At 47.7% G+C, this 26,887-nt stretch overlaps 2 protein-coding genes across 11 annotated transcripts in view; one reads left to right on the top strand and one right to left on the bottom strand.

Annotated features, from left to right (window-relative positions):
* MTSS2 (MTSS I-BAR domain containing 2) overlaps nucleotides 1–4,978 on the top strand; it is a 54,830-nt gene extending 49,852 nt beyond the window's left edge. For 3 of the 6 annotated variants that reach the window (XM_053399414.1, XM_053399415.1, XM_053399419.1), the window contains 5 exons: nucleotides 237–311; nucleotides 784–849; nucleotides 2,134–2,310; nucleotides 3,553–3,718; nucleotides 4,061–4,978. In XM_053399414.1, coding sequence (XP_053255389.1) covers nucleotides 237–311; nucleotides 784–849; nucleotides 2,134–2,310; nucleotides 3,553–3,718; nucleotides 4,061–4,824 — 1,248 coding nt within the window. In that variant the 3' untranslated portion in view covers nucleotides 4,825–4,978. The remainder of the gene's footprint in view (nucleotides 1–236; nucleotides 312–783; nucleotides 850–2,133; nucleotides 2,311–3,552; nucleotides 3,719–4,060) is intronic. The other 3 variants (XM_053399416.1, XM_053399417.1, XM_053399418.1) reach the window with 2 other exon arrangements.
* Nucleotides 4,979–8,290: 3,312 nt separating this feature from the next.
* Nucleotides 8,291–26,887, bottom strand: part of SF3B3 (splicing factor 3b subunit 3) — a 33,383-nt gene continuing 14,786 nt past the window's right edge. For all 5 annotated transcript variants that reach the window (XM_053399394.1, XM_053399395.1, XM_053399397.1 and 2 more), the window contains exons 12-26: nucleotides 24,368–24,519; nucleotides 23,401–23,556; nucleotides 22,815–22,970; nucleotides 21,677–21,820; nucleotides 20,947–21,069; nucleotides 20,090–20,244; nucleotides 18,988–19,162; nucleotides 18,268–18,473; nucleotides 17,650–17,806; nucleotides 16,722–16,847; nucleotides 15,646–15,858; nucleotides 14,880–14,978; nucleotides 13,622–13,765; nucleotides 12,049–12,153; nucleotides 8,291–11,531 (exon numbers count right to left, since the gene is read on the bottom strand). In XM_053399394.1, the coding sequence (XP_053255369.1) occupies nucleotides 11,391–11,531; nucleotides 12,049–12,153; nucleotides 13,622–13,765; nucleotides 14,880–14,978; nucleotides 15,646–15,858; nucleotides 16,722–16,847; nucleotides 17,650–17,806; nucleotides 18,268–18,473; nucleotides 18,988–19,162; nucleotides 20,090–20,244; nucleotides 20,947–21,069; nucleotides 21,677–21,820; nucleotides 22,815–22,970; nucleotides 23,401–23,556; nucleotides 24,368–24,519 (2,252 nt within the window). In that variant the 3' untranslated portion in view covers nucleotides 8,291–11,390. The remainder of the gene's footprint in view (nucleotides 11,532–12,048; nucleotides 12,154–13,621; nucleotides 13,766–14,879; nucleotides 14,979–15,645; nucleotides 15,859–16,721; nucleotides 16,848–17,649; nucleotides 17,807–18,267; nucleotides 18,474–18,987; nucleotides 19,163–20,089; nucleotides 20,245–20,946; nucleotides 21,070–21,676; nucleotides 21,821–22,814; nucleotides 22,971–23,400; nucleotides 23,557–24,367; nucleotides 24,520–26,887) is intronic.

Here is a 26,887-nt window from a genome sequence, read left to right on the forward strand (position 1 = left end):
GTGTGTGGCTCCTCCGGTGCTTGCACTGCCTGCTGTGATCTAACACCTGGCTCTTGAGTGTCAAGGCTGGCTGCCCTGCGCTTGCATCTGCCTCCTCGGGTCTCTCTCTCTCTCTCTCTCTCTCTCTCTCTGCCTGCTGCTTTCCCTCCACCAGCTGCTTAACCAGGTCTCTTCTCTCCCTTCTCTCCCATATGTCTGTTTTGCTCCTGCTGACCTTTGGACTTTGGGCATGGCAGAAGTCCTCCAGCTCCGCATCGTCCGAGGCCTCAGAAACCTGCCAGTCTGTTAGCGAATGCAACTCCCCGACCTCGGTCAGTTCTAGCTCTGCCCCCGGGGCATGGTCAGGCGGCCGGAAGGTTACGCGCAAATCGGCAACATCCTTCCCACCCACCCACCCACCCACCCATCACACACCCAGGATCCAGGGATACGCACCCCACCCAGTGGCTGATGCACTGCAGGGCTTTAGCATGTCACAAACCTTTGGGGAAATGGACACCTCCTCCTGCTCCTCTGGTTGCCGTCTCCCTCTCCTCTTCTTCCTCCACCATTTCTGTTCCCGGTCCCACCTTGTTGGCTGGCTTTTGGCTCTTGGCTTTTTGATGGTTGTTGTTTTTTTGGTCCTGGCTTGGTGATTCCGGTGTGATTCTGGCTTCCTCTGCAGCTCTGCCCAGCCAGTTGCCACGGGCCGCCCCCTTCCCACCCCCTGCAGGTTGGCTGGGTGTGCAGCGGTCATGTGTGGGCTCTGGGTTCTCTTCACCGTGGTTTCTTACTGTGTTTCAGTGGAAACCCCTGAATGTAGCTCATGTGGCCAGGACTGAAGGAAGCTCCAGAAGAAGCCTTAGCCTGGTGTGTATATTGTGGTGTGTCCGTTTCCGAGATCTTGACCAGGGGAGTCAGCTGCTCCAGAGCTGGAACAGGAGCCTTCTGTGGCTCTGTTGGCTCTGGAAACATGTAGCTCCAAGCCTAATCTTCCAGCAGCAGCCTAGGGATTCCCCTCTGGAAAGCAATGGAGGTGATGCTGCAGAGGGCACTCAGGAGCAAGAGCCTCTGCTCTGCACAAGTTCCGTTCTGTTTGGGGGTTTTTCTGCATCATTTAATATGCTCAATGGTTGAACCCAGCCAGGCTCCCACCCCAGCATTTTTAGGTGCAGGTAACAAAGGCTCCCATGTGGCCCCAGATCAAACCCATCAGGCTGTCTGAAGCAGTCGTTCTTTCCTCTTGCACACTGGCATTGTGAGCACATCAAAGTTCTCTGGAAACAGGAAATGCTGCTTCCTTCTTCCTGAACACAAGAAGCCTGCGTCAGGACAGCTTTGGGATGGCAGAATATGAACTATTTCCCCTCAACTGACCCACCTGCCTCCCCCCCAAAAAAAAAGTCTCTTCAATGTCCCTGTGCTGCCATCTCTCTGAGTTCAGGCAGGAACTGCTTCCCATAAACAAACACCATGTAGGGCTTGGTGTGCGTGGAGTGGTGGTGTGGGGGGCTGAGAACAGCCCCTGCCTGGAAGTCCTTCCATTCTCAGATCAGCCATGAGCTCACTGAGTGCTTTTAGACAGCAGTCTGCCTTTCAGGACCATTGTATGGATCGCATAGAACCGAATGTGCTATGTTTTGAACATGCAGTATTTATATAGCACTTTCTGTAAGAGGGAAGATGCATTCACCTGACTTTTTCCAGAAAATGTGTTTGAGGAGAGTGAGAGAATTGGGATTCCAGTGGGATGGGGGACATATATTGTTGGAGGTATCATGACTGTCAGCTGCTTCAAGCTCTTAGGGAAGCAGCCCACACTTTTAAAAGGAAGCAGGCACCCTCCTGGCCTGGCACCTCCACCTTTCCTGTCTTTGTTGAAACCCTTTTTAAGCCAAGAGGGGATTTCTCCGTCACCAGCCCAACAGAGCAAAATGGTGGCAGAGCCATTTTGTGATTGCCACAACCCCTGCTCTTTGCCCTGGGGTGGCCCTTTTGCCAATTCCTCTCTCCCCACCCCCTTGCCCAATCCCTCTCCATCCAGTCTCATCTCCCATTTCTACCCTATTCCATACCCACCTGACTTTGCACTGCTGTGCCCGATGTTGGGGCCCCAGCTGTGCCGTCCTACCCATCTCCTCTTGGATTTTGCAGGATTGGTCCAAGGCTAGCCTCTATGAACAGCCGGTGGCAACCACACTGCAGCGAAGGAAGGACCGCGTAGAGCATCTCCGTGAAGCTGAGCTGGGCTCCACCAGCCTGCTATACCCAGGAATCAGCTTGGAGGAAGGCTCCAGGCCCCGCATGTCCCCAGCCTCCATTGCTGCCAAGGTATAGCCAGCTTCAGTGTCAAAATGGGAGACCAGGGGAACAGGAACTTGCAATAGGTTTGGTACCCAGCTGATGGAGCACTTACTTGTCCCAAACCTTAGCTAGGAGAGAGGCAAATCCCTGGAGAAGACTCGGGCCTCTTCTGCATGTCTTGTTCCAGAGGGAGATTTATCCAAATAGCAACTGGCATCCTTGAGCTGAGTGCAGAAGGGAATTTCAGGGCAGCAGAGGAAGTTCTCTCAGAGAAGTGTTTTGCAGTTGATGGGTTTTGCTCATATGAATTGTCAAAAATTGCCACCCCCAGCATGCCATTGCATGCCAGCAGCTTCCTGTATAGTCCTTTGCCCTGATGGGGCTGTGGAGCCCTGGAGGAATTGAATGGTGCATGTCTGTTGCTTATCCTTCATATGTTTGGTGAGGGACCTGCTTGAGTGACCCTGGCAGACGTGATGCCTACTCTCACCAGTTGCTGTATGTGAGTCACTGGGGAATAGCCATGGGAGGGAGGGAGGGAGGGAGGGAGGGCTGGCCACTGCCTTTAGGTGCCACTTTCCTCCTCCCACTTCCACCTTGCCTCTGCCCCACGAAGCCCCCTCACTTAAGCCCCCCCCCCAGTACAGTGGTACCTCGGGTTACATACGCTTCAGGTTACATACGCTTCAGGTTACAGATTCTGCTAACCCAGAAATAGTGCTTCAGGTTAAGAACTTTGCTTCAGGTTGAAACAGAAATCATGCTCCGGCGGCGCGGTGGCAGCGGGAGGCCCCATTAGCTAAAGTGGTGCTTCAGGTTAAGAACAGTTTCAGGTTAAGTACACACCTCCGGAACAAATTAAGTACTTAACCCGAGGTACCACTGTACACACAAAAGAAATGGGAATTCTTTGCACATCCTGTCTTGAACAGAGCTGCAAATGATGAGGGGCTCATGGGGTGCATGTGGAATTGGGGCACACATGTTAGCCTGGGAGAGATCCAGGCTAACCACCCTCATGGCATCAGCTGCTTGCCCCCTGCAGGTGTTGTCTTCATAGCCAACATAGTTTTGGGGAATGAGATAACTTGATCATTCTCCTATCTCCCCATCTCCACTTGCTTTCCATTAATGTTTTCTGACCTTTGGGTGCAGGTGGCCTGGCCCAGGCACACACATGGTGTCATCTCCTGCAGCTCAGGGTGCCATTTGCTTTGAGACCAGCTCATCACACCTCTCACTCCCCACCCCATTTTGTTTCTCCATCAGCATGGGGAGGAGGTGTCCCCAGCCGCAAGTGACCTGGCCATGGTGCTGACCCGAGGACTGAGTCTTGAGCACCAGAAGAGTAGCCGGGACTCCCTGCAGTACTCCAGTGGCTACAGCACACAAACCACCACTCCTTCCTGCTCTGAGGACACCATCCCCTCGCAAGGTATCTCTGCCAATGGGCTTCTTGGCACTCAGGGAAGGAGTGGGGTGGCGTTTTACTTAATGTGGTTGCCCAGTTTAACAATAATTTTTTTTAGAGTGGCATACATGGTTATTATATTTATCTATATCTTGCCTCCCCCACCCCCCACCCATGGGATTCAAGGCAGCTTACAACTAAAATAGACACAGGTTATATATATTAACAGAATCAAAATATATACGTATGAAAGATCTCATATAGTGGAGAGTGTTGCACATGGGATGCAGTAGTGGCTGCTTGGCTGTGCTGCACCTGCCAGCTGAGAATGCTGACACTCACCCTGCCCATCTGTCGCCTCCACAGGCTCAGATTACGACTGCTATTCCGTGAACGGCGACATGGAAGGGGAGAGCCAGAGCGAATTCGACAAATCCTCGACTATCCCTCGCAACAGCAACATCGCCCAGAATTACCGGCGCATGATCCAGACCAAGCGGCCTGCTTCTACTGCTGGCCTGCCCACCGGCACTGCCCTGCCCACCGGCGCCACGCCAGGGGTGGCCACCATCCGCCGCACACCTTCCACCAAGCCCACGGTACGCCGAACCCTCTCCAACGCCGGCCCCATTCCCATCAGACCCCCCATCGTCCCTGTCAAGACGCCAACAGTGCCTGACTCCCCTGGGTACACCGGCCCCACCCGGGTGGGCAGCGAGGAATGTGTGTTCTACACTGACGATGCCTCACCAAGCGCCATGGACTTTGCCAAAGCCTCACCCAAGAGGCTGAGCCTGCCAAACACCGCCTGGGGCAGCAACGTGATGGAGATCTCTGTGTACGCCGGGAAGCACCTCTCCACCGAGGAGGAGGAGCAGCAGCTGGCAGCCAACCGACACAGCCTGGTGGAGAAGATTGGGGAGCTAGTGGCCAGTGCCCATGCCCTTGGCGAGGGCCAGTTTCCCTTCCCCACCGGGGTCTCTGCCCTCGGTCCCGGGGAAGAGACACCCACTCCTCCCCCGGCGGCCTCCAGCGACCCTCCGGCGGAAGACATGCTGGTGGCCATCCGCCGTGGAGTGCGCCTTCGCAGGACCATCACCAATGACAGGTCGGCGCCCCGGTTTTTGTGATGGACTCTTCCCCAGCGCCTGCTCAGTGCCCACCCGGTGCCTGGAGAGCAACCAGAGTCAGGACTAAACCAGGGGAAATGGAAGAGAAGTAAACGAACCACAAAAGGCAAAGCCACTTTATGGAGATCGTGTCAGAGTCTAGATATAAAGGAGACTAATCTATATGCCTTTGCTAACAAACCTGCACAGGCACAGCCTGGCACTGAACTGGTTTTGGAGCCTCTTTTATACACATTGTTTTTCCATCTGCTGCCCTGCCCAGGTTTCCTTTCCCCTCCTGCACCTTCCTTCATCCTCGCCTGCAGAGAGACCGGTTGCTGCTGCCGCCACAAGGAGGGAGGCCATTCCCTTGCTCCATGATTGTCAGGGAGGAGTGAAAACCTGAACTGGATCTAGCAACTACAGTGTTCTTAGTATAAACTACACACACACCCCAACACACTTGCACATGGCAAAGAAATGGAGGCTGCCGTTTCTAGAGAGCACCCACCTCCTCCGGACAAAAAAATGCACTGTTAGTCCTGTGCTGAATCCTTCCTTCACAGCTCTCTGTCTGTTTGTCTGTCTGTTTGTCTGTCTTTCCAGTTATTTTCTGTTTGCCATCTGTTTGTATCAGCTACTTCAAGAAAGACTTTATAAGCAGCAGTTAACACCCCCGTGAACAATCCCATGAACAATCCCGGAAGCCTCTCGTGTTCCCAGGTGCATCCCAAATGCGCAGCTGGAGGAGAGGGTGCAAAGGACAGGGAGTGGACAACCTGCAGGCATGTCACCAGGCAGGAGGGCCCAATCCCCCCCAACAAGAGGCTGAGTCACAGCCACAGACTTATCGGCCTCCGTTTCCTCAGTGGCTCTACTGGGAGCAGAGCGGGCAGGTTGGTTATATTCAGGAAGAGGATTGCGCTCTCGTCCCAAGTAGGGTAGGAGCTCTGTAATCTGAGAGGCCGAGGATTGGGCTGCTGCTGACCTGCCCTCAGTGCCACTTCAGGACAGGGCTTGAACCTTTTGGTAAGAGCAGTGGCCATGGTTCTCCCCTGAAGGTGGTAGGGAGGGAGCAGAATTGGCAGTGATGGAAAGGTGAAGGTGGACAGCTGTTGCTCTGGAATAGCTGTAGCTAAGTGGATATAGGGGCAAAAGAAGCCTTTTTGTGGATGGTAGTGGAGGACTTTGGTAATTGAGGGCCTTGGAGGGTTTTGAAAGCAGGGTGTGTGCAAAGACCAAGGGTGTCTGCTCTTGAATTCTCCTACAACCATCTGGCAAGGCCAAAGGTGGTTAAACTGATGCTCACAGGTTCTGGTATCACTGGAAAGGCTGTAGCAGAGTGGTAGAGCACCTGCTTGGCATGCAGAAGGTCCCAGGTTCAACTGTTGGCATCTCCAGATAAGAATAGGAAAGATCTTTGTTGTGGGAGGCTGCTACCAAGCAGTGTTAGGCAAGGCTGAGTTAGGTGGAATGCAGTGTCCTCTGCCTTTTCCAATGTAAGCCTGTTTTGGCCAGGTATGGGTATGGTTATGACTAAACCTGTGAGTGTGTGGCAGGGTGCCTCTTCTAACAGCATCAAAAGGGGCCACATTTTGTCAATATTGGGTGGATACTTTGAAAAGGGTAAAAAGTATCTGCAGAGAGGGAAATAGCTGAACCAACCCTCTTGGTTGGTTCGTTTACCTTTGGTGATGTTGCTGCTGCTTAGCCAGATCTGATGTAGTCAACCACATCCCATTCATGGTAAGATTCCCCGATTCACCCTGACCTGCTCATGAAATTAGAGTCCACTGCTGTAATTTAATTTTTTTAAAAAGTGCCCCAGCAGAAAGTGAGGAAAGAATTGCCACAAGCAGGTTTTAAAAATGGGGGCAGAGGGGATTTACAGAAACAGACCAGCTCCCTTGTTCTGGTTTTGGCCTCCAAGATCCATAACCAAATGAATATTCAGCACAGCTTCTTCCTCTGTGCTTGGAGCTGAAGGAGCATGAGTTGGATTGCAGCTCCCAGCCAGAAGCTCCAGCTTGGGCCATGCAGCTGCTGTAAGAATATCCACATTTCTCAGTTTTAGGCCAGGGGTGGAGAACTTTTCACCTTCCAATGTTATTAAGACTTCCATCGATGCTGACCATGGACTAGGCCGGTTTCTGGGCCTGATGGGAGTTAAGAGTTCAGCAGGGCTGGAGTTTAGGGCACGCAAGCCAGGTAGTCAGAAGGAACATAAATACAAATTGTGCCTATCACCTTTTTGCCCCGCAGAAACAACTTGTTGAGGGTTTGGATAAATTCATTGAGTTTATATTAGTTATGTAATGCAACTGTTTTAACAACTGCTTATACCCAGATCTGGAGAGTGCAAGAGACTTGGATCTACCTTGTGCTCACCCTGATATTGTCCCAGATAGTCTAGAAATCGGCTGTGTTGGCAAATGGAAAGTGATGTTGGGAAAGGGGACAGTCTTGAAAGAAAGAGAAAGTGATGGGGAAAGTCAGTGGCTGGGAATTAAGGTGGTCTAAAGTGAGGGGGAAAGAGGGAGAGGCCTTTCCCTGTGCTTGACTAGGAAGGAATCAGAGAATTGTAGAGTTGGAAGGAACCACGAGGGTCATCTAGTCCAACCCTTTGCAATGCAGAAATCTTTTGTCCAACACAGGGCCTGGCCCTGGGTTAAGAGTCTCATGCTTTACAGATCAAGCTTCCTCAACAAATGAGGGTCCATTAAACGGCCCCTGCTGCATAACCTCCACCTTTTGTGTTTGTTGGGCTCAAGAATGAGCATGTCTTGCTTTCCTGTCCTGGGACTGTCGAGTATCCAAGGATCACTGAACAGCACAGATGTAGCACATATGGGGTGGCTAAAGTGGGGGAGGCAGAGCCCATGCTAGACATTAGGGGCTTCCTTTGTCTTTGAACTGGCCAGGCATTCGAGAACAGAGCTTACCCATGCAAAGAAAAAAATGAAAGATGGGCTTGTGACAATTATTCCGAGAGATGCCACCACGTTTCTCATAGCAGCAGCATGGTGGTCAACAACCCTTTCTAAAGTAGAGAGAGAGCACAGCTGTGGACAGCGTTGAGTGTTGTGTGGTGAGGCACGAGCAAAGCACAGCGGTGGTGAATACACGAGGTGGCCAAAGCAGCCAACTCAAGGCCCCTTGCAAGGGCTGGGGAGCCTAGAAGCCTCTGAGAAAGCACAACTGCGCCTGCTCCCTCCTGCTGGATCCTCCCCGTCTCCCCATCCTTAGCCCCTGCAAGGCACAGCAGGGCCTGGTGTTGTCGTTGTTGTACATAGAGCCACAGCAGTCCCCTCCACCCTCCCCACAGCCCAGACGTCTTATGTGCGCTTGCGTGGGTGTCACGTTGTAGCCTCCTTAACTCTTATACTGTCGTAGTAATAACAGTTTAGTTTCTAACCAACCAACCTTCCTGTGGGTGCCCCCCTCCTCCCTGTCATGGCCAGAAATGACAACAGTGACAATGCGTGAAAAATGTTTGCATTTTGCTTTTTATTTTTTTTTTTGTACAGAGGAAAAAAACCCTTTAAAATGTCTCTCTCAACTGATGTTAACTATTCTGGTGCTGTTAACTTGTTCTTTTTTTCTAATTTATTTTCCCTACCCCCCCCCCTTTGCTAGCAGCCCTGGCCTTACCCACCCGCCCTCTTTCATTCTTAAAGTTAATTATCCTTCCCTTCTCCCTTCATTTAAAATAGTCACTGCTACAAGTAACGAATGCACTGTGAAGATTCCAGTATTAATAAAAGTTGTACTGTAATTAACGCAAATTGTTTCCTCCCACCCCATCCCACCCATTCTTACTCTCCTACGCGTAAGAGGAACAAAGCAGTTGTTTCTTCAGGCCAGGCACAGGTGGTTTTCCTACCTGTAACCCTCCTGGAATCACAACACAAATGCTAACACACATTTGTCCCAGCCATTCCAATTCTGAATTTATGGTTACAGAAATGGAAAGGTAAGTGTATTTTTTCAAAACAAAGCACCAGCTTCTATAGTTCTAGCCTAGTAGGGGTTCTTAGAGAGATGTCTTAAGGTGTATTTCAGACGAGCATAAGAGCCTGCTGGATTGTAGGACCCATCCCGCTCTGGCAGAGACAAACCAGATGCCTGTAGGAAACTCAAAGGGCAAAGCACAATAGAAACTCCTTGTGTGATTCCCAGCAACTGGCATTTAGAAGCACACTGCCTCCAACAGTGGAGGTAGCAATCAATAGCTACCTCTCTCTGTATCTTCTCAAATGGAAAGCAATAAGCATGCGTTGGTTTTTTTTAGCCTTCTGGGGCCTTTTTCTAATGCTGTTGCTCTAAAGCCGCAGCCCCTGGACTAGGAGAAAGGAGCTGGGCGTTGCTGATTTCAGTTCCAGCCAGTGCATCAATCCCCAACCCTCTCTCTTCTCACAGCCATTTGCATAATTCCAGCACCTTGTAGCAAGAAACCAGCATTTCCATGCCCATAGAATCTAAAGAGCTGCTTAGTATCCAAGTGTGCCTGCTTGTGTATGTGGAGAAGTAACAGGGGTGAAGTCTGAGGGGTATTACTTCTGTAGCTTCCACTATAGCAGCATAGAAGATAGTTCTTCCCCACAGCAAGCTTTACTACAGTCTTTGTCACTGACAGTTGCCCTTCACATCAATCCCCACCCCTAATCACTGAACCATTTCAAGGCTGGGCTGTGTTAGGCCTCTCCACCAGCCCCAACCTTAGTGAGGCAGCTGGGCAGCAGCAGTCCTCAAAGGCTACACACTGCTCCACTCTGGCCTTGTCTAAGAGGGCAAGAGACTTCCCAACCAGACACAGATTGCTCCCTTTTCCGCAATCCCTCACTGGCTACTGGCTCCCTTCTGATGGGCTCTCCTTTTCTTGGAGTCAGAGAAGGTCCAGTGTGGCAGTTTGACACAGCATGTCAGTGCCTACCCAAAGCCGAAATATAGAGATTTTCAGCTGACAAGACAATTTGCTTAGTTCTACTTCTGAAATGGATGATATCCAATCCAGAACTCCCACATCCATACATGGAAGAAGAAATAGCACTTTAAAGTAATTGTTCAGTGAAGACATTTGAAACAAAAGCAACCTGAAGCACCAGGAAAGTCTTGAAAGAGGCCCAGAAAGCCTGGCCCAATTCTAGATCTGAAATCACCTGGCTTTGGGCTTAAATAAAATACTGTTCTCTGTAGCCTGATCCGGCAAGTGCCCATTCCACCAAGGGGCTGTGCTGCCAGTTCCACTGTATTTCTAGCTGGACCTCAACTAAAGGTGAGCTCACGACTATTAAAACCAGACACTGGTCTCTCAGCAGCCAGTACATTTTGAACTAAGCATCTGGTCCCCATAATATCTGAAGGGCATTTGTATCTCTTCAAGCAAGTATCTGTGTTTAGGAGCTGCAGCCAGTCACAAGTTCCATAGACACCTGCACTGTCCTCCAGAGGTCAGTAACCTGTGCCCTCCAAATATTTGCTACAGCTCCCATTATCCCTGACTATTGGGCCAGGCTGACTCGGATGAATCAAACCCCTGTATTACATTTAAAACAAGTAGTCAGCCCACCACAGAAACAAAGAAATCTGTCATTCACATGTAATGCAGCCCGAAGAATGGCTCGGAGGGAGGAAGTGCAAAAGGTTTGCTTTTGAGGAAAGTAAACATTAACAACAATGTTATCTTCTCTGAAGGGGTAGGGTACGGTAGGTTGGGAGACAATTCCAGAACTTAAGTATAAACCTCCTTAGGACAGCTGAGAGGGCTGAACAAGTCTTCCACAGCAGAGTAAATGGAGAGTAAGATCTCTAGAGAAATACAGAGCCTAATACTGGACACTGCAAGTGCAGGGAAACGTGGCTTTCCTCTGCAGCCCAAAGGGTAAGAAGTGCCTCATTTTAAAATGAATGACAAGATTGATCCTCCCATGAATTTAATGTGCCATTGGCAGAGCTCCTCCCTAGCTCATGTCCCCAGGAGCAGGTAAAATTCATGAGAGAAGTCACCAAACAGGTTTGTCAGCCAACTTTTAATCCAGATGCTGGGTTTTATTAAAGAAAAATCTATGGCCAGATTCACACAGGCCATCTCTTCAGCAGACAAAAGGCTAACTTGGTACAAGACTCTATTTACAAACACAGAGATAAAAACTGCAGGATGGAAAAATTACACCAGCCACGCCCACAAGGCTTCCCAGACACTGGCCAACGGAAGAGGAGGAGCCCTAACGTCCCTGTGCTCATATCTTACCAACTCAAAAAAGGGGACTTCATCTAGCTGGCTCACTTGACAAGGAAAGGGCACCAGGGCCTTGTCCAAGGGCAGGTCGGTAGTGGGTGCAGCACCCAAACTGTCTGTAAAAAGGGTGGAGCCAGAAACACACCTGAAAGGGGAGGCCTCGCCACTTGGGAGAACCTGACTGACTCCTGGAACAGCATGGACAGAACAGGTTGATGACATGGTTGGACTTTCAAGTCACTGGAAGAAAACAAGAGTACCAAAGTGGGAGCAACTGGCCAAAAAAGCTCATACCCTTCAAAACATCTTTGGAACAGGAATCCCAGCCACGTCCCAGAAAAGGTGCCTCTCAGAAAGCATAGCGGGTGCGGATGTCCTCTAGCTTCTTGGACACCTCTGGTGGGGTCCTGTCCAGCTCTTCAGACACGTTCTTCTGCTTGTTGGGCTCCATGGAGTTGAACTGCTCACACAGATCCCCATCAATGACATTCTAGCAAGAGAAAGAAAGGGTGGGGGGCTATTTTAGAAGCTGAAGCCCATGGAACAAAGGAGGGAATGGGCTCAAGCACAGAAAGCAGACCCAAAGCATACAGAAAAAGAGGCCATGGTTTCCCAAGAAAAAAGAAGACCCACCTTGATACCTAGGTCAGTTCTAACAGGATGCTACCATCACCAGGGAGAACTGCAATAGGGAATCGCGGGGAGGGGGCTTGAAATCTATACATATCACTTGGAAAAGATAAACGTCCATTCAGACAAACCACCCAGATGGTGAAAAAGTCAGAGAATCACGTAGACATATATGCCCCATTGCTGATTACCTTTCTTAGCAAGCAGAATCCTGTCCTGGAAAAGCCATTCCAGCAACCTAAGCAGATGCTCTGACCAAAGCATAAAATGCAGGGGAAAATTTGGCCTTCACATTGGCAACTTTTACCCATGAGCAGAGCTCAAGTGTTTACTAGCATATGATGGACACATAGCAGAGACCCACAAACTCAGCCTACCTTCACTGGGAAGTAATAGGAGCGGAAGCTGAGGTGGTCTCGTCCACAGAGAGGAGGGTGTTCAGACCTCAGATGCATCTCAACGTGTTGGAAGAAGTCATGATCCTGAAAAGAGAGAGAGCGCCATCAAAGGGAAAGGAAAACAGCTGGAAGCAGCAGTGTCAGGCCACACCCGGTGCCAGCATTGAGAAGAGGAGCGCTGTGATTGGTACACTAGTTGACAACACACCACCTGAACAAATTTCCTAGAGCAGGGGTAGGCAACCTAAGGCCCGGGGGCCGGATGCGGCCCAATTGCCTTCTAAATCCGGTCCACGGACGGTCTGGGAATCAGTGTGTTTTTACATGAGTAGACTGTGTGCTTTTATTTAAAATGCCTCTCTGGGTTATTTGTGGGGCATAGGAATTCATTCAATATCTTTTTTTCAAAATATAGTCCAGCCCACCAGATGGTCTGAGGGATAGTGAACTGGCCCACGGCTGAAAAAGGTTGCTAACCCCTGTCCTAGAGAGAGTGAGTCCTCTGCAGGCGGGCATGCATCATTTTGGGGAAGGATGTATATAAATAGCAGGAAGTTCATCACAAAGCACTGGTCCAATGTGGATTTCCCTCTTTAGAAACCTGCCTGGACTTCAGATATCACCTTATTTGTATCTGCCCATTCTTCCAGTCTCCCAAGAAGGAGCCTGGCATATAGTTTAGAGGCTACATCTAACAAACTAATGGGTCTATAATTGGCAGGATTTTTCTTATCAACCTTTTTATATATTGGGGCAATTATACTCAGCTTCCACCCTTCCAGTATGTGACCTGAGCTGTTAATATATGAAAACAGTTTTGCAAAAATGGGGACCAGAAATCCAGAGATTTATCTTATAAATCTCCACTGGGCTCATGTCTTCTCCTGGACCTTTATTGGCTAGTTGGCTTATGATTAGCCTCTTAATCTGATTGGGGGGTGATGTCTGGCCATTCTGGCAGTTATAATAACTGAGTATAGTAAACTTGTGAGGGTGAGTCAGAGCGGGGGCCATATATTCCTGTAAAATATGTCACCCAGTCCTTTCCTTGGACAGATGCTTCTAACAAGTAGCCCAGCCCATTTGTACCTTGGGCAACCAAATGCCAAAATTTCCCTGAGTCCTTTTTAGCTCTGCTTCATTCTGTCATGCAATAAAATTTCAGTCATGCCTCATGGGCAGAGCCAACTGGCAAATGTGGGTGTCACCTGTGTCAGCAAAGGTTTTTAGAGTACATTCTATTGCCAGGTATCAGTGTATGCATTGGGGAGGGGGGAGACATACAGAGAGCAAAGAGAGCCATAGGCAACTCAGGTCAGCCAAGCTCAGCAGCCAAGCTCAGTCCGTGCATTAAAGCAGATCCATTTCTGATCCACACAAGGAAGAGCCAAGAGGCCAACTGTGGGCAGGGAGTGGCATAGCCTCCCCTGCCTTTCAGCTTTGTCTTCCATCCTCCCATAACTCACTGTCACTACTGCAGGGCATTAAGTGCTCCTGCTGCACTATGTAGATGAACAACTCTTAATATTTCCATCATACAAGAACTTCCTACCTCATGTGATGTAAACGGGACCAGAATGCCAATGCCCCCAGATAAGGTCGTGTAGACAAGAGATTCAGAGCCTCCGGGGATTAGAGTCGTCTTCTGCAGGGACAGGACTGTTTCCCCTACATGGTAGTTCATAATCACCTCTGCCTGAAAGGAAGACAAGCAAGAGTTCAGTAGGTACCTAAGATAATGCATTAAATCAAGACAATCTCATTTTCATCAAAGAAAACCTACATTTATCACTTCCAGTGGTTGGTGAGGACATTTCTAAACACACTTATAATGCAAACTTGCAACAGTGATTTCCTATGTGTAATGCTTGGGGAGGGAGGTGCTATTAGGCTACTGGAGTACATTGGACCCCTTCCATTATGAGCACAGTATTTCATTAGGACTGTATTTCACATTTCTAAAATGCAGTGTCAATTAAATTATCCCCCCCTAAAACAGGATGACTGTTGAAATATGTCTTAAAATTTACTTCCTGCTAGCTAAGTGTAAAAAATAAAATTGTGTAGGAGGGTTACCTCTCCTACAGTAACAGGGGTGCTATGAACCTCAGAAGACATTGCAAATAAAATAAAAAATTAAGCAAACCTGAATCACTTCATACTCCCTATACTGGCTCAACAATTACATGGGGTCAGTTGTCCTGGGTTGTTTCTCCCTCATACTGTTTCAAGTTTCATTTAACTAACAGGGGTCCAATGTTCCCCTATTGGAAAGGAAAACTGTCCCTCCTCTCCCCAGGAACTTCTCAAAACAGAGTAGGGGGAAATCACAAAAGTTTTGCCTGTATCATGTTACAGCATTTCAAGAACACGGAAGAGATTTTTGTGTTAACTTTTTAAAAATCCCTATTCCTTTGTGCACAAAAAACCCCAACTACAAACAACCCTAATTACAAAGCTCCAAAGGCACCTGCTTGACCACAGGAGTACAATTTCACTCTATGCAGGGGTTTAACTCTGCTCCACATTGCATTTATGTAGACACAGAAGTTAATTTCAAAAGCCCTTTCAGGCTTCAACCGGCAGACAGACATGTTATTAATTCCATACGGATACTCTGGCTTTTAAAAACCAATTCACCGTAACATGTTTTTTATCAGTAGATTTATGCATAGATTTATATATTCTTAAAAAGGAAGTTGCTGGTTCCAGAAAAAGGCAGGTAATGAAGTTAATAAATAACCAGAGAACTAGAAAGAGCCTCCAGTTTCTCACCTGAGGAAGCACCCCCTCCCCTACACCAAAGTTACCTTTTGAGAAGCCCCATTAAGAAGGCCTCTATCCCACAACGCCTTGTTTCCAGTTGGGTCCTCATCTACCTCATCATTTGTGTTGGGCGGCAGCCGCACCTACAGGAGGAGGCATCAAGAGAGTCAAACTCACACGTGGCCTCAGTGGCAAATGGGAATAACTAGAAGGTGCTGTAAGCATGAATTCAGAAAAGCCCAAACAAGCAAACACTCTGCATGTCACATCAAACCACAGTGAGTGCCCCAACCTGGGTTCACAGCATGTTTCTCCCCCAACCAACCATGAGAGTTAGCCAAGGTTTGTTCTTGACTCATTGCCTGTGCTTGTTGGAAGCAAACAAACCAACAGGATGAGGTCTGGAAGTCACAACAAGCCGTCGCAGCAGCAGCAGCAGGAGAGGAGCAGAGCAAGAACTTTTCAGCAGCATGCACCAACACAACCACATAAATCCACAGCCTGTTTTTAGCTGTGGGCTGACTGTGGTGTGTAATCCAGGCCACAAAAGGAGAGCAACAAAGCATATGTCTCCATTAACAGAACAGTCACAAGGTGTGCACTTTGGCAGAGTCCAGAGGAAGTTGCCACCGCCCATGACAGCAGCGTGTGAGTGTGGGAGAAAGGTCTCACAGGCCACCAGCTAAATGGTGCTTAGCAAAAGCAAAAGGCAGGGGTTTCACTGGCATCTCCCGCATCAGGGAATCAAAATAGCAGGACAGTTCTCAAATGAGCCCCAGGAGTTTCCTGGCTGCCTTCAGGCTGACTCACCACACAGATGTTGCCAAACTTGTCAGCTCCAGCCACTGTGTCATAGTCGAGAAGGCAGGCAGTGGTGACCCAGCGGGGGTGGGTGTCATCTGCAAAAATGATCAGCTGGTTCTCGTTCCTCTTGTAGCGCACCCAGATGAAGCTCTCCTGGACATCCGAGACGATCACTCGGTGCCCAATGGTCTGGATCCCACAGATGTAGTTGGCAATGTGCTGGGAAACGACAGCAATTCAGAAAAACAGTTCAAAAAGCAGAAAAGGGAGGCTGTTCAAGGCAAGCCTCAAAATCCCTTCCTGAGCCATTATGCAAATGAAATCTGAACATCACTGGCATCTCTCTGCAAGGCTATGATCATTTATAGTGCAACAGCTGTAGCTTTCTAAGAGAGAAAAGGGGAGTTGGGACATTGCTTATCTGTGATCACCTTCTATATCTGGATGTGCACCGAGAACCAGTGCTAACATCATTCTAGGGAGCTCTCCTGATTCTAGAAATACTCAGAAGGCCAAACAAACAAGGAAAAAGCAAATATGTGAAATATGAAAATCTTCCTATTTCTACTTTCTATAACCCAGAACCCGCCAGAACTACAAATCCCATCATCCTTGACCATTGGCCACAATGACAGGAGCTGATGAGAGGTGCAGTCCAAAACATTTGGAGGGCTCCAGGCTGCTCTGTGCCCTTTTATGCAGACGGTTCACTACACCATTATAAAGTTGGTGTCAGGAACGACTAAAACAAAAAAAAATCCAAAACTTTCAACTATCACCTTGTGTGAATCACAGGCCATAGCTTCATAAAACACAAGACCACACCTTTGAACCTCAGATTCTCAATTCTATTCCCAAGGGAAAGAAAGGTACAGAGAGGGTGGAAACAGCCCTGAAGACTTGCCCCTTAAGCAATCTGAAGGAAGTCAAAGCTCTGGGCAAGAGAATGTTTCCCTGGAACTTGAAAAAAGTTCAAAGGTTTCAACCAAATTTATTAAAAGTGATAGGGTATGTCTGCATTAGGAAATGCAGCTTCCAGGAGATCTGCACACACAAACACACACACACAACGTTCTAAATACCTTATTCTCACACTTCCGGAGCAGCTTCTTCTTGCCCAAGTCATATACCCGCAAGAGTTTCCCCACACCAATGAGCACTCTGCCTTGGAAGGGGGCAATAGCAGCTGGTACCTCCTCTACTGGGGTCTGAACAGAAAGGAAATGAAAGAGAAGAAGCCTTAGCCAAGCAGACTAAACAAAGATAATTAATACTTTCCTCACTGCATAGATGACGCCCCGCCACTGCAGGGATGGGCAAGTTTCAGCCCTGGCAAAGGATGCAGATCCACCACCAGTGAGTTTTGGGGCCCACTTGAATCAAGTAACCATTTGCATCCACTGGGGAAGAGATGACATTGCAAGCCAAAAGGACAAACTGCCTCTAGTAAGGGGTCTCCTAGTCCAGCTCCTGCCCAACAAAAGAACCTGCCTCCACACAGGTCCAGGCTGCTAGGTATCTACAAGGAGGGAGAATTCAACTTTTGCAGTGCTCTGTACATTGTTGGTTTTCTCCACACCAACAGAAGCCAAAGTATTCAGCAACCACCATCAGGTGCTGCAAAAGCTCAAGTCAGATCACCTATAAATGACCCATTCACAGGTCTATGCTTGTTTTGCTTCAAATGTCCATTAGATAACTGCAACTGTCACACCATTACTACTTTAATTGCTCAAATTTCCCTGGCAGCAAGCAATGTGCATATTTTTTGCATGGCAAACACAGGCAAAATCCAATGTGATTTTTGATACAGCTGCTGTTTTGTGGACAGAAGGAAAACCATTTGTGGAGTAGTTACTAACAGTGATGGTCCTCTGTTCCCAACCAAGAGATTTCCGTCCCAAAGAGTCAGGTCTCATAAGTACATTTTAGCAACCTCTTGGCAAGCCCCATCCATGTTCATCTTCCCAGATTCCTCCCCCTCCAACCACAAGTGGAGGAAATTCTCACCTTGTGCAAGAACTCAAGCTTCTCCCCACTGTTTATCAACTTATAGGTGTAGACAAAGCCTCCAGCCACAGAGCGTGGGTTCAGGATGAGGTCCTTGGCTACGCCCACTAGAACATGCCAGTCGTCACCACCATTGGCAAATCGGCACACTGCCACACTGTAGAGAGCCAGAACAATAATGTTACTTAACAAGACAAGGGAAGACTGGGAAGGCAAAAGAAGCAGTTGCTTCACAGCAACAAAGAGCAAGAGAGAACACTTTGGGGGAAGGCAGTAGCGAAGAGTATGTTGTACCATTTGCTTGTGCTAAGGCAGCATAGAAATGCAATACGTAAACTCAATGAGATTTAATTAGGGCCGTTGTCAGCTGAGCAGATCATGGTAAATGACTACCGAGTATCGGCCCCAAACAACTTCAGATAGACCACATTTTTGCTTTATTTAATTAGATTCTAGAGTAATCTGGCAACAATAGTATAAGTAAATATTTGGTTTGACTGGTGTACTTCAAGTATGACCAAAGTATGACCTGGTATAAAGAGTAATTTTTATTATTTAGCAGAAAGGGCAGTGTTCAAAATGGTAACTTGCTTCAGAGGTGCAGACACTGTTCCTTACCTGAAGGCAGCTTCATTTTGCTCCAGCTGGACTAGATCTAAAGTGTTTCCTTGGATGGGGTTCATCACCCGGACAACAGACGCCCATTGTCCATTTCCTGCTTTGGGGGCACCAAAGATGGACTCGGGAAGGTTCTCATTCAGAAACGCTGCCGCCATCTCTGCAGCTAGTTCCCTCTCATCTTCCCCTGCAGCTTCCACCATTTCCTGCAATGCACAAGGGGGCAAAAAAAGGACTGTAAGAGCTGCCTGCTCTATCTCTAGTGCAGCATCCTGTTCTCACAGTGGCCAAAACAGATGCCTCTTGGAAGCCCAAGCAGGACCTAAGTCATTCTCAACAACTGGCATTTAGGGGCATGCTGCTTTTGGCAATGGAGACAGAATATAGTCATCATGGTTAGCAGGCAACTGATAATCTACTTCTCTGTGAAGTTGTTTAATGCTCTTTTAAAGCCATCGAAGTTGGTGGCCATCACTGCTTCTTGTGATTATGATAATTAGGCAGTCCTAACTGAGGTGCAGAAAGTAAGTGAGCTTTTCCATGGGTTACAAAAGCAGACTAGCCTCCTCTCTAGAAAGGAAAGTGGTGACTGCTCTGCACTGTGTTGCGACGACTTCCCCACCAAGTGCAGCAGCAGCAAAAGAAGCTCCAGCTCACAGAATCCTGTCCCTGCCCTTCTTTGGTGAGAGCTGGGCCCGAGGCAGAAGCCAGGCATGTTACCTCCGCCATCTGCTGCTTCCTTTGGGCTTTAGTGGCCTCAGTATAAGCATTGTGGTCCGTCTCAATGATGATTAGGTTGTTGCTCTCAGGGTGGATGACAAACTTCCTAGGAGTGTACTGCAACGGGAAGGCAACCTGGTTGAAGACAGCTCCAAGCTTCTCCAGGGCCAAAATCCTGTGGGAGCCAAAAAGTTGCAGACATTAAGCTTATCCCAGTGAGCCACCTTAAAGGAACTAAAAGGACATCCAAGCCGAACAATGGAGCCTCCCTGGTGGGCAGGCATCTGTGGCATGAACCACCTTCCATCAAGCAGACGCGGGACATTTTCAACCTGAAAACTGACAACTTGCCTGGTAGCCATCAGTGATGGGGAGCTCCATGAGTGTGTGAGTGAAAGGCACAGGAGGAAAGGGTCCTTGTGCCCCTCCTCCTTCAGTCTGCTTAGTGGAAGGAAGAGCGTTGTATATTCACCTGCACTTGCATGATGACTAGAGACTAGTTACTTTTGCAGGCTAATTTACAATGGCCACCCCTGACAGCCAATTCACAGTACTTTGTATTCTATGGAGCTTCATGCAGGAAAGCCTGTGGATATCAGCATGCCAGGTAACCCCCTTTAGTATTCAAGATCAGGAGAAACAGCTACCTCCTGCCCCTGAAGAGAAATCAAGTAGACCTTCAACAAAACCAACATGGCTGCTATTTCAGAACCACCTAACGCTTTGTGAAAAAGTAGAGCAGCTTCTGAAGTGAACACTCCACAGACTGGCTACCACCAAGGAATAATCTCCTCCCAACAACCAGTCATGTTTCAGGTGGGTTGCCATGGGTGGGTGGCTGCCATGTACAGCTCTCCTTCCCATCTTGAGCAACTGGGAAGGAGGCCAGATCAAGCCACTCAACGCAGAGTGGACCCATGCAAGGTCATGTAGAAAGGAGGCGTTCAGGGCAACCCTTTTGGGCACCAACTGCCCCTGCTTTGCACAGGAAGGATCTTGGGACAGACAAGCAAGACAGACAGATAGTCCTGTGTGCCAAGAGAGAAGGCAAACAGGTTCCATTATTTGTTTCCTTCCCCACCGCTGGCATTTTGATACGAACCTCAGTGTGTTTGTTGAGATGGCTACTATGCCCTCTGGACACTGCTCTGAAGCAAAGCCAGAGGCAAACTCCAACGTTTCATATGAGAGGGGTGTTAAGTGGAAGCGGGACTGATAGGAGTAACTCAGCCAAGAACGGCTTGACATGGCCAGCACCTGGAGCAGGAGGAAAAGAAGAGAGAGAAAACTCAGGGAGAGAACAGCAAATGGGACAGAGCAGCTCACACCTCTGGGAACCCAGCTGGCTGCCTTCTTCTCCTAGCAGTCCACAATCAAAGGCTCTCTTGGCAGGGCAGTGGAGGCAGAACTAATTACAGGCTCTAGGAGTCCCCAAGCCAGCGGCATAAGAGAAGGTGTGAGGTGGCCAAATTGAGATTCCTGCATTGCATGGTGATGGACTAGATGACCCACAGGGTCCCTTCCAGCTCTACAACAATATGATCCTGAAGACCACAAGCCTGGCTACTTTATCACCAACTTTCAAAAACACCTTGGACTCTGTAAATCAGGTGCAATGACTACAGCAGCAAGAGCCAGGCAAACAAAGGACACTGAGTACTTCCTCCTTCTTTAACGCCCCCCTCCCTTTCCCACAAGCAGCTAAAATGAGCAGGACCCAGAAGCAGGCCAAGATATTTCCTTTCCCCTGGCCTCATCAACACTCTTGTTTTCTCCCTCACTCACCCCTCTGTATTTTCCCTCTGTACCAGATGGTAAACAAGGAATTTAGTTGTGAACTCATCCCACCCCAAATTTCTAAAAGATCTTAAGTCACCAGATTCACAGTCCTCCTGAAGTTTTTGTTCCTCCCCCTCCAGCTTTTCACAAGTGCACTCCTCTGATTCCCCGCTCACTCACCGCCTCTTGGCCTTGCATCCGAACTCGGAAGAGCTTCACAGGGCGCGAGCCCAGATACCTGGTCCTTGTGTCAGAGAGGTCACCAGTAACTGGATCAAGGACAGTTCGGAGAAGGACACCGTTCTGGGTTACAAGGGCAGGTGAGCAAAGCAAGGTGGGGGGAGAGGGACAAGGGCAGGCAGAGAGAAAAAGAGGCACCAGATGAACTCAGAATACCAATGTATCTTCAGCTCCTGACTTCGGAAGTCTTACTATTTCCAGGTTCTCTCTGGCATGTACAAAATTAAGCACAACACTGCTACAAAGCTGCTCTTTCCTCCTTTAACAAACTAAAAAAAGGCTTTTTTGTGAAATAGCTTTAAGTGTAGGCTACTCCCACTTCACCCCCACCTAAATAAAAAGACCCCTGGCCCACTGGAAGATGAGCTCTAACACTTCCACCCTCCTCCCCAGCAGAGAGAAGGTACCCTTCACAATGGGATTAGAGTCTGCCTTAATAAAGCGGGAGAGGGCTCCGTTCCTCAGGAACTCTGGAACAGTGAAGAAGGTGGCAAGAGGGACGCAGTGTTCCCTTCTGGCAGGCCTTCTGGGAGGGTGTGTGGAACATGTCTTTATAGGGTTGTACAAACTCAAGAGTATGGTTCCCACGCAGTCCAGTCAAATGCAGCAAGACCAGGTCCAATCCCATATATCGAGGATCCAGCAAAGGTTCTGGGCAGTAATTGCTCACCTGCAAGCCAATGTTCAGGTACAAGAAGCCAATCGAGCCCCGCTCTCCCAGTTCATCCTGCTTCTCAGCTCCACCCATTTCCACAATGCACAGTGATTCTGGCTGGGCAGGGAGAGCTTGCATACTCAGCGGCTGAAGACAGTCCTAAGGGATGGAGAAGGAAGACACCATTACAAAGCAGAGAGAAAGAGCAAAGCATAACACATAAGGTCTTTGTTGCTACCCTGAACAACTTCAGACATCAGGTGAGGACCTGTAAATGGCTGGATTCTCCTTTGTATAAAAATGCCTGGCACATTTGAAGACTAGGCTGACCTGCCAATTTTCTATGTAGGAGGGCATTCAACCACATCCCCCAGCAGTCTGAAGAGATAGACTAAAGAAGCACATGGCAATGTTGATTATGCCAACCAGCTCAAAGTGTTTCTCCATTTGGAGCAATCTGTGGGAAGATTAATTTCATCTGAGGAAGTCTTTAAAGAATCATTTTTAGCTCTGGCCTTCTTTCAGGCAACCCACTATCTTCCAAAAGTTTGGAATACAACTCCCATAATCCTCAGCCAAACTGGCTAGGGCTGGGGTGAGTTGTAGTTCAAACCATCTAGAAGTCATCAGATGTAATCATACACCTTGATTATTGTGAAGTGACCTATTATATGGCCACTGAAAATTGACCAGAGGCTTGATGCGCCTTACTGGCATCAAACCCTTTGGAATGCCTGAACCTTCAAATTAAGAGGCAGGGTATCAAAAAAAGAAGGGGAGGGGAGAGAAAGCAACTGCAGTTTGGGTTGGGAAAAGAGCATGCTAGAGGGAGTTTGCTAAAACTGGAAGACATATTCGGGGACTGGAGGAGTTTCTAATGCCTTTGGGTTTCTGATGAAGCACCAGCAGTTGTATTGCCCACTTTATGAGTCTGCTTGCTTCCAATATGCTCTCCTTTCATATTAGGAAACAAACCAAAGTCAGTCTAGTGCATTCTCACATCCAAAGAAAGGAAAGCCCTGCTAACCACCCCTGGAACTTCCTCTCACTCAATTTTTTTTTGGGGGGGTGGGTAGTTTTGGTTACAATACTTTTTAAAATTCGGGTCAGCAAAGGCTTAGCTACAGGCAAGCGACTCTCAGGAAGCACTTACAGAGGGGTCGAGGGAAATGATGCGCACAGTGTTGTCCACCAGCCCAACAGCAAGGAACCGGGAGCGCTGCTCTCCTGGGGGAACGTTGGCCAAGCTCATGCACACCACATCAGCAGACATCTCCTTCCTCTCTGTGTATTCATTCAGCTGCCCTGACTGGTGTGGAAAAAAGGCACAATGGAGGAAGGAAGTCACACCTGGATTAGCAGAACCAGACCCATTTCAGATCAGTAAATACTGTGCAGTAAATTCTTTGAACCATGTATGATGACAAGTGACACTGCTTGTTTGACCTTTTGAGGTAGGAAACCTGGAGCACTTTGAAGACCACCAAGTTTATCAGAGATAAGCTGGTCTTAAAAATATGCCAGTCTTTGCAATGGCCCACCAAAGAAACCCCAAACACCCACCCCACCCAAATGGCACAAATCACCTGAATGTTCTCCTGCACAAGAACCCCTGAAATGAAGGAAAGCGACATAAGGAGCCCAAGAATGCTGTGATGTGGTTCTCATTTGTTTCCACTGCAAGCCTAGTCTGCAAACCCTCATGAAAGTCACATCTCCCTCCAGCTAAGCTCACGTACCGGGTCCATCTCAAAGTAGACCAGCTCTCCCCCTGTCAGTGCGATCACCACTTGTCTCTGATTCACAGCACATTTGACGATGGTTTTCTTCCCTGGTGTTTTCCACTCATTAACTCTTTTATCTGCTCTGATGTGCCGGATGCCATCAGGATAAACCTAAACAAATACAGAAATAAGATGCTGTGTCAGTCCATCTGACAGGAACTGCCTTTGCTGTTCTTTCCATTATTAGGCTAGCCTTGCAAGTCAGTTCACAGAAGTTATCAGCCTAGCCTTTTTAATTTTTTTCCTAAACTGCTTGCTCACATACAGTTTTTTACTGTCATTTGGACACACCAGAGGTCAACAAGGGAAGCAGAAGAACCAGCACCTCTTATCTGGTTTACAAAAGCTTACTCAGCCTGCTCATCTGTAGCCCATTTGCCACAAGTACGTGGCAAGATTTCCATGCCTACCTATACAGCTTTTTAGTTTGCAAAGTGAGCTATAATCTTTATCTCATTCACACAACTAATTTCTGCTGTTCACCAAGAAGTGCTCTCATTATATCTAGCTGAGAGAGGGCAAAGTCAACAAACAGCAACTTGAAAAGTGCCACCAAGGTAAATGATCAAGATTCCACAAGCTCCTATCTACCTTTAAAAACAAAAGAAAACAAAAATCACAGGGAATATTAGTCTATGCAACCAGTTAAAATAATGCAGTAGAAGACTAAACGTTTTTTAGCAAGAGCGGAACACCAAGGGAATCTTACTCTGAAAGGCTCTTGAAACAACCCTTTCCCAACCTTAAAGGCGACCTTATCCTCTAGCCAGTTTGCAGTCACAACTATTAAATTAGCTACCACCATCCCATCCATGCCAGGGGAGCACCACAACCAAACCCTCTCTCCTTGCATCTCTTGAGAAGGCCAAGGGGCCTGGCTGCAAAAGGCAAGCAGAACACGAAGAGGTAAAAGGCCCCTTACCTGCACCAAAGCATCATCTCCCAACAATGAGCAAGACAAGGTGGGCGTAGTACCAAGGAATCCTGAGTCTGTAACCTCCTCTACAGTTTCTCCGATAGACAGTACCAGGGTGGCATTGACGAAGGACACAATGATATAGGCATCAAATTCATCTAATTACAGAAGAAAGAAGACAGATGCCAATATTTAGAAGGTCAAGAAAGAAGTTTGTAGAACAAATATGGACAACAGAAACTCTTCACAAAGGCTACTACAGTTATTTCCATCATCACCATCACACACAAGTTCATGACAAAGGGGCAGCATGGCCTTCAGACACTTGGACTGTGGTAAAAGGAGAATACTCAAGGCACAAGGAAGCTACAGCAAGAAGTGTGGACCTTCTTTGAGAGCCTCTCCCTCCCCCTCATTTATATCATAATCACATCTGGGTCAGAATACAACTGAAGTGAAAACAGTTTCTTGCTCTCCTCCTAACCACAAGAAAATGATCAGACAAGATGTTTATGCCTGCAGCCAACAGAACAGTTTATTCTCATTTGCTCTCTCTAAATAACACACACAAACACAGAGTATCTGTCAAACAAAAATTGTGATGTAGATCAAAATAAATCCCACAGGTTAATAAAAATACACCAACCCAGACAATATAACTTAACTAAAACACATGAGATGCAGCTAATTTAGTTCTTTTTTAAAAAATGATGGAGTTGGCAGGAGGGATAACAAAACACTATTACAAAAACAATGAACTAATGAAGCAGATGGAAGCTCAGAGAACAAATGGTTAGCAACCTCTCACAGATTTTAGATCTTTCCACCAGAAGTTAATAGTAAGAATCCACACACCTTCTTTCCACATTCCAGAAAGGAAAAAAACCCCAGAATGCCACTGAACTATTAAGCGCCAGATCGAGGAATCCGAGTCAGAGAAGGCAATTTTGCAGAGCTAGAGAAACTTCTATGGCTTCACAGGTATAAATTGCATTGAACCATCAAAATGCAAGATTAGAAGCCACTAGAAAGAGATATGCCCCTGGTGGTAAGATCCCCACTTCTGCATCAAGATGCTCTTCTCTTTGCATCTTCCCGCAATGGAGCCCTACAGGAACTCCAGGTCAAGCAGTTGTCCTCCCTAGAGTTCAGGCTTCCACAATAGATGCTAAGTAGCAAGTCCGGTTTAGTTACCAGCAAAAAGACCAAGGGGATTTCTTGTTCCAAGGGGCAGAAGGGAAAGAATTTGGCTACAGTTTTATGGAAATGAATGGGGGCAAAAGGGAAGAATTAAACAGCAATACTGCCAAAGATGGAGATACCAGGGGGGCAACATGGATTCAACTGAAGTAAAAAAAAAAAGTGGGGCTGAAGAAGAGACTGTAATATTAACTAACATGGTGTCCACTCAGCTTGGAAATGGGTACATGAACACTTTCCAGTTGTCTTCTATCCATAGAAACAAAATAGCTTATTCACATGTTTTAAATACAGTGCCAGAGATTACACAGGATTTAGACATCGCATAGATATGTTAATATGAATTGTAATTGGCTGTAAGTTGCTTTGGGTTGCCTTGGGAAATATAAAGTGACTAACAAATTTAATAATAAACAAATAAATATGTAACATTTTAACAAACACTTCACTGTTCAGTTTCCTCACATTCACTCTGCCAATGAAACCATTTAGAAATTACCACTATAGCAGAAAACATTTCCCCTGCTGGTGCAATCCCTAGTAACGCTGCAAATACCCCCCAAAAGAAAGCCCTGCAGGGACACGGCCAGTTGGGTAGAGAATACTGAGCCAATGGCCCAATGGTCTGAATGGATAGAAGGCTGCTTCCGTGTTCCTGTCATCTATGCTTGTGTAGCGGCATTCCAAGTTAAGAACTTTCCAGCTTGGCCTTTTACAAGGGCAGCACACAAACCAGGATCTCAGGCTGTATATTTCTGTAGACCACCAGCTTCAAAGAACTCAGATATGGAAAACAGCCATTGTAAAGTTAAATACCAACAGCGGACTGGTCCACCAAGCTCACAGCCAATCCTGTGGAGGCAGCAGGCAAAAGAACAAGCAACTGAGCAACTCATATAGGAGGGCTCTAATTAGTTCAGCTTCAATGTCAGAAACTAGATACAGTAAACTTGTAACTTACATATATTTAATTTGTGCAAATTCAGCTTTATGTGCTTGGCAAATAAATTAAAGGGGGGGGCAGGCATCAGGGGGGAGACACTTTCACAATATCCTCCAATGTGTTTTGACTATATGTGATTTTGGCTTTCGGTGCTATCCCCAGAATATAACCCCCCTTATAAATTTCAGGCTTACTGTATATCCTTCACCAAACTGGTGCCCATCCAGCTGTTTTGGGTTGCAGCTCCCATCAGCTGTGCTGGGGAAAGCTGATAGTCCAAAACAGATGAGACGGCTCTAAGGTTGGCAAAAGCAAAGCCATTCACACTTTTACTTGCTGACCTGAGTGGAACTCACTCCCACCTCAGTGCAGAAGTCCGTGAC

The sequence above is a fragment of the Podarcis raffonei genome, chromosome 8 (assembly GCF_027172205.1).
Source record: "Podarcis raffonei isolate rPodRaf1 chromosome 8, rPodRaf1.pri, whole genome shotgun sequence".
Classification (NCBI taxonomy): Eukaryota; Metazoa; Chordata; class Lepidosauria; order Squamata; family Lacertidae; genus Podarcis; species Podarcis raffonei.